The 6542-nt window shown below is 38.9% G+C and overlaps 1 protein-coding gene across 1 annotated transcript in view; it reads left to right on the top strand.

Moving 5' to 3' along the window:
- ANKFY1 (ankyrin repeat and FYVE domain containing 1) overlaps nucleotides 1–6542 on the top strand; it is a 97984-nt gene that overhangs the window by 47621 nt on the left and 43821 nt on the right. Inside the window, exon 4 of the mRNA XM_019659839.1 lies at nucleotides 3850–3985. Coding sequence (XP_019515384.1) covers nucleotides 3850–3985 — 136 coding nt within the window. The remainder of the gene's footprint in view (nucleotides 1–3849; nucleotides 3986–6542) is intronic.

The raw sequence follows: 6542 nt of genomic DNA on the forward strand, positions 1-6542 counted from the left end.
CGATATTTTTTTTTTATGAATCAAAAACTTACGTAAAGTAGATGAAGAAAACATAGTTGGAAACTCAAAACACCTCTCAGTTTTTGATAGATTAAATATATGACTTAAGTAACAAAATTAATGTCCTCTGTATACTTCATTTAACGGTTCATTGACTACAGATAAGTTGGTTACCATTCTTTTCAAATGTCTTGTAAAATGTTTATTTAAAATCATATTTAAAAAAAACAAAAAACTAGGCCACACCGAAAATCTTAATTTCTCCAAAATGTAACTATTGTATTGTCGGAAAAGTCATGACGTATTTTGTCTATGTTTTTTTGTTGCAAAAATGCGTCATGACTTTTCCGACAACCCCATGTATGTGCCTTAGACTACAGTAAAGTCAGAAGTTTGGGTGTTATTTTTCTTTTCATCCTTGTAGTCACAGATTTTTACCAGCTTGTGTGCTGGGCCTTCTGAGGGGTGTACTGCCTCTAGCTGCAGATGTACATGTGGGTCATGGAAGTCAGCTGGTTTCACTTCTTAGAGTCTCCTCCTTTTAAAGGTAACTCTTGGCTTATAGAGTCATTTACAGCCACTCGCTTAAGCAGATGGGAACAAATAGACTATGATTTGCCTAAAAGTTCACAGTTGGAAGCACACGCTCTCTTTCTGGTTCAGTGTTCTCTGCCCACTTCATACTACTGGCTGATTAGTCTGAGTCTCAAAATGGATTATTCTCAGTATATTTTGGAGATTAAGGCTTCGGAGAGTCAAGGCAGGAGTTGGAAAACTTGGAGGTCACCTGAATCTTATTTTATTTGAAATTTTGGGGGCCTCCAAGAAATCCCTGCTTGTGGTAGTTTTCAAGAAAATTACTTAGGTTTTGGTTTATCAATTGTACAGATCAAGTGTATTGGCTTGGGCAGTTGAGGGAGGGTTATTAAAGGAAACGGGCCACATTTAAAAATAGAATTAAAGAAACTACTACAGAGAAGATGTTTGAGGGTGGTGGTGTTGGGGTTACTCTCATCATTAGGAATAAGCTATCTTTCCAAGAGAAGGCTGTATGAGAGGAGTAGTATACGTACTTTTGGCATTTGGGGTGACTCTGGAAAAACCACATGGTTTACATATTTTTTCTTTTCATTAAGACACTGTTGAGATATTAAACCCAATTTACAAAACTAGCTTAGAAATTCATCCTGCTTCCAAGATCTAGTCTACAATATATATCTTAGATTAGTTTAAATATTTCTTCAAGTTGATTGTATAAATAAAATAATTAGATTTTCATCTAATTTTAAAATATTTTCTCTCAAAACATTTAAAAAATGCTATTGCTACATTACCAGGTAAGAGAGAAAAGAAAAAAAATAAACCTTAACATAATCACTGTTAGCTTTTTGGTGTATTTTCTTTCTTTTTTTTTTTTTTTTTCAAAGATTTTATTATTGGGGAATTGGAGAATTGGAACAGTGCTGGGGAATTAGGGAAGGGGAACAGCCAAGTTGTTGTCCTTCAGTCTTAGTTGTGGAGGGCGCAGCTAGCTCAGCTCCAATTCCAGTCGCCATCCGGCTGCCCGTTGACAGCTCGCGGCCTCTCAGCTCATGATGCCGTGTTCAATCTTAGTTGTGAGTGGGCATAGCCCACCATCACATGCAGGAGTCTAAACAGCAACCTTGTTGTTAGGAGCACCTGCTCTTACCAGGTGAGCCATCCTGCCACCTGTTGGCAGCTCAGCGGCAGCTCAGCTCGGGCGCAGCTCACTGTCCCATGTGGGAATCCAGCTGGCGACTCTGTTGCTCAGAGCTCACGCTCTTAACCAACTGAGCCACTTGTCTGGCCCTGCTTTTTTTCTTTTAATATCTGGTTGTTTTAGGGGATGACAGCGAATTGATGTGGCTGCAAGTAAACGAGGGGTCTTCAGTTCTTGTCACTTGACATTATTTCCTTCAGTCCTTTCCTCCCCACTATTTTTGGAAGAGAAGGGGTTAATAAGAGCTAATCATTTGTTGCCCAATTACTAAATTAATGTTAGTGGTCCATGTTGCACCTTTCCTAGATAATCAAGAATTGAGTATAGCTTCTTAAACCTTAGCCAGGGTCAATATCACATGGCAAATTTGTTAAAACACAAATGCTGGGCCTCAACCCCCAGAGTTTCTTATACAGTAGATCTGGTGAATTTCTAATAAACATTCCCAGATGATGCTGATTCTGCTAGCCCAGGACCACACTTCGAGAACCATTGGTTTAAACTGATTTTAAGTGATCCTTTAACCATCACTATCCTTATGCTGATTAATCAAGCGTTGACTCTTGGGCCGGCCGAGTGGCTTATTAGTTAAAAGTTGGCTTGGAAGTGTGATCTCTGATCAGCAGGGCTGCCAGTTTGGATCCCTCATGGGTCAGTGGGCTGCCGTAAGCTACCGAGAGTGGCCGGCAGCCAGGATGAGCGGCCGGCAGCTGGTGTGAGCTGCCATGAGCCACTGTGAGCGGCCATCCAATGGCCGGTGACCAATATGCCTCAGCTGGGAAGAGCGCAATGATCACAATACCAACATGGGCCAGTGAAGTGACGTCCTCCACAACTAGACTGAAGAACAAAGGGACAACAACTTGTCTCCAACGCTTCCCCAAGTCTCCAACGCTGTTCCCTCCCCCAATTCCCCAATAAAATCTTTTTTAAAAAAAGAGTTGACTCTAGTTGAAATCATAGTTTAGATATTTTATACTATGATTTCCATCCTAAGTGTGTACCCGAATTGTTGTAGAGTCTTTATTTTAACTTAAAAAATTATATAAGTAATGTATATTAATTAAATAAAAAATAGGGGAAAATAAGCTAAAAGAAAAATTAGTTATGAATTCCACCAGGGTTGATATTTTTGTGTATCTCCTTCTAATCTCTCAGTAGATATACAGATGGACAGTCAATCTATCTGTTGTTACTCTGCCACCCTGAACGCCCTTGATCTTCAAAGCTAAACAGGGATGGATGGGAGACAAACACAGAACAGTATATGTGTGTGGCATATGTATGTACATACGTATGTAGGTATATACACACTCATACAAACAAATGTATCTAACAAAAAATGAGCTCTCATAGTACATGCATTTTTAGCCTAGTTTTTATTTTTACCTGCTATATAGTGAATATCTTTTTGTGCTGAATATAAATCTAAGTGATTTTAATTGATGCAAAAATTTCCAGTGTTTATATTGTAATTTATTTGTTCTCTGTTGTTGGACTCTTAAGATTTTGTTCCAGTTTTTAATTATTAAAAACAATACTGTGTTGACTATCTTAGCACATGTATTTCTCTATTATGTGTTCAGTTATTTTCTTAGGCTAATCTGCACCTATAATTGTTGTTAAAAAGTTATGTGCTTTTAAGAAACTTTGCTAGTTTGAGAGACAAAAAATGTATTCCAGTTTAATTTGTGTTTAGTTATTGTTAAGGTTTATTGGCCATTATTTATCTCCATGAGCTGCCTATTTATATCCATTGCCCATTTTCCTATTGGCTGTCCATCTTTTCATTTCTTGGGTAAGATCTTTTTATCAGAATGTAAACTCTTTGTCTTATGTTTAAAATATTTTCCCCTGGTTTATTTGACTTAAATCTTTAGCAGGTTCATGTCCCCAAACTACTGCCCCTTGCAAGACTTGAACAGTTTCCTGGAGTCAGATGCTGCCTGGAAGGCTTCACCTGCATTTTTAATGGCTGCGTGATACTTCCTGGACTTGGGTGTACCAGACTTTACTTTCTTAGTCTCAAATATTAGGGGTCCCCAAGAAAGCTTAGCTGTGTCATTGGTACTTTGTTTTCAGTTTGTCTGCTTTCTTTCTTTAACCAGATGCTAACCCAGAGGTGACAATGACCATGCTTCGCTGGATCTATACGGATGAGTTGGAGTTCAGAGAAGATGATGTGTTCCTGACTGAGTTGATGAAACTAGCTAATCGGTTTCAGCTACAGCTCCTTAGGGAGAGGCAAGTCACAGCAGATATATTCAAGCACCTCAGATGGTGGTGGCTGAGCTTTAATTATGCCAAGCTCTGGGAAAACAGCTGCTTCTGCTAATGTAAATAACTTTTGAAAGGTGTTCTTTTAAAGGCTGTAGTGTGAGGACAGAATTTTATCTCCTTTGCTTTGTGTTGACTTGTAAGCTAAATTTTGCTAAAAGCTTTTAGGTATTCTCTTTACTTTCACTGGTGTATTAACTGATATTACAAAACTGTGTGAATTGATAAACTGAATGTGAAATAATATAATCCAGTGTCCAACCGTCAGCTTTCTCTCCTATACCATTGCCTTTGATATTTTATGGAAGAGACTTCTGATCTATCTACTTGGATGAAGTCCTTGGTCATATTCTCATTGTTGGAAACACATTAATGCCTAAATTAATACATGACAGTGTGGCTCAGTAATTTTCAGAGCCAGTGTTTCTGAGATCTTACTTCATTTGTTACTGCGTCTTAGGTTCCCAAGGAGACAGCCGGCTATGTTTTTTGTTTTTTGTTTTCATACATTGCATTTCTCCATTGCTCTCCCAAGTTGGCCTTTTAGATCAACAGAAAACAAAATGCCCTCCAAATCAATGATGTCAGGCAAAATGCCCTTTAGTTTCTGTTGGAGCTGTGGCCCTCCGTAGTCAGTTTGACTGATGGAGTGTCTTTTTACATCATTTAGTGACCTTTTGTATTCTCCAGGGTGGGTGAAGGGATAGTTTCAGCCATCAGGATGCTCTCTACCTGTGGTTGTGTTGCCCTCAGAGAGCTAAGAGAGACCTTGCTACCTAGAGCTGCTTGCTCTGTTTTCGCTGTGGGCCTGATGTTTCCCATAGGATGGCCCATTATGCCCACGCGTCAATATACTGGTTACTCTTAACTGTCTGTGATTGATGTAGGCTTGAATCCATTTAATACCTAAATCCAATAAGTAAGAAAAAAAACCAAACAGGCCTAAGATTTGTAGGCATGTATAGTATTAGGTTAGTAAAGCTACTTTACTGTCGAGGCCTTGCAGTTAATGCTTTCATTAGTTTGGGTGAGTTTTTGAACCATCTGAGAGTGAAATGAGAATGATTTTAATTAGATTGAATGTGATATCACGCTCTCGTTTTTCCTCCCTCCCTCTCTCTCTCTCCCTCTCCCTGTGTCTGTCTCTCTCTGTCTGTCTCTCTCTCCCTCTCCCTGTGTCTGTCTCTCTCTGTCTGTCTCTCCCTCTCTCTCTCTCTCTCTCTCTCTCTCTCTCTCTCTCTCTCTNATTTTATTCTTGTTTGGAGTTCCCTAATCTTGAATCTAAAAACTCATGTCTGTCACCAGATTTGCAAAGTTCTTGACCATAATTTCTTCAAATATTTTTCTTCTTCATCTCTTTAGTCTCTCCTTCTGAGACTCCAGTGATGCATATACTAAACCTTTTGTTACTATCCCACAAGTCTCCTTGAGGTTCTTTTTTTTCCTCCCATTTTTTTTTTTTTTTTAGCTGAGCCATCCTGCCACCTGTTGGCAGCTCAGTGGCAGCTCAACTCGGGTCGGGAATCAAACCGGCGACCCTGTTGCTCAAAGCTCGCACTCTTGAGTGAGCTCTTAACCAACTGAGCCACTCGGCCGGCCCTCTCCCAATCTTTTTCACTCTGTTCTTTAGATCGGATAAATTCTATTGATTTACCTTCAAGTTTACAAACTTTTTTCACTGCCATTTTCATTCTGCTGTTGAGCCCATTGTGTGAGTTTTTATTATGTGTATTGTAGTTTTCATTTCTGTACTTTCCATTTGTTCTTTTTTATAGTTTATATGCTGAATATGCCTATATTTTAATTTGAAGTGTGTTTTTCTTTACTTTTTGGAGCATCATTACACTAGATGCTTTCAAGTTTTTCATAAATCCTATATCTGGGTCACCTTGGAGTTAGAATATGCCGATTGTCTTTTCCCTTCAGAAATGGTCATTTTTCTGATTTTTGCCTATATCAAGTGATTTTGGATTGTATCTTGGACATTGTTATTACATTGTGTAGACTCTGGGGCCTGTATAATCCTCTGGAAAAGGTCAAATCTCCTTAGATTCAGATTGCAAGTTCTTTTTCACCTCATGTGAGTATGGTTCAAACATCACTTCAGTTCTTAAAGCTAGATTGGGACTATTCCATGCATGAATAGCTAGAAATGAGCTTGAGGCTTCTCTGTGGGTTCATACACAGAATTAAAAGATCACCTTCTCTGGCTTTTTTTCCTGGTTCATCTGGCCAGAAAGATGGAGTTTCATTTTGGGCATCCCCATGGTCACCGCAGCAGTGTTGCTCCTTGACTGGGGTCTACCCTCAGGGGAAAGCCATAGAGAGGAAAAAAATCTGGAAATTCATCTAGTGCGGACACTTTTTCAAGTTTTGCCTGCCCATACAATTCAGTTGCTTTTGTTTATTTTTTAGAATCCTCAGGTAGTTGTTTTTCGGTACTCTGTCTAGAGTTTTTAGCTATAGTGAGTTAAAATAAGGTTGTTATACTGCTGTGTAGAACTAGATAGAACTATTAGCTTGT

The sequence above is a fragment of the Hipposideros armiger genome, unplaced genomic scaffold (assembly GCF_001890085.2).
Source record: "Hipposideros armiger isolate ML-2016 unplaced genomic scaffold, ASM189008v1 scaffold_304, whole genome shotgun sequence".
NCBI lineage: Eukaryota > Metazoa > Chordata > Mammalia > Chiroptera > Hipposideridae > Hipposideros > Hipposideros armiger.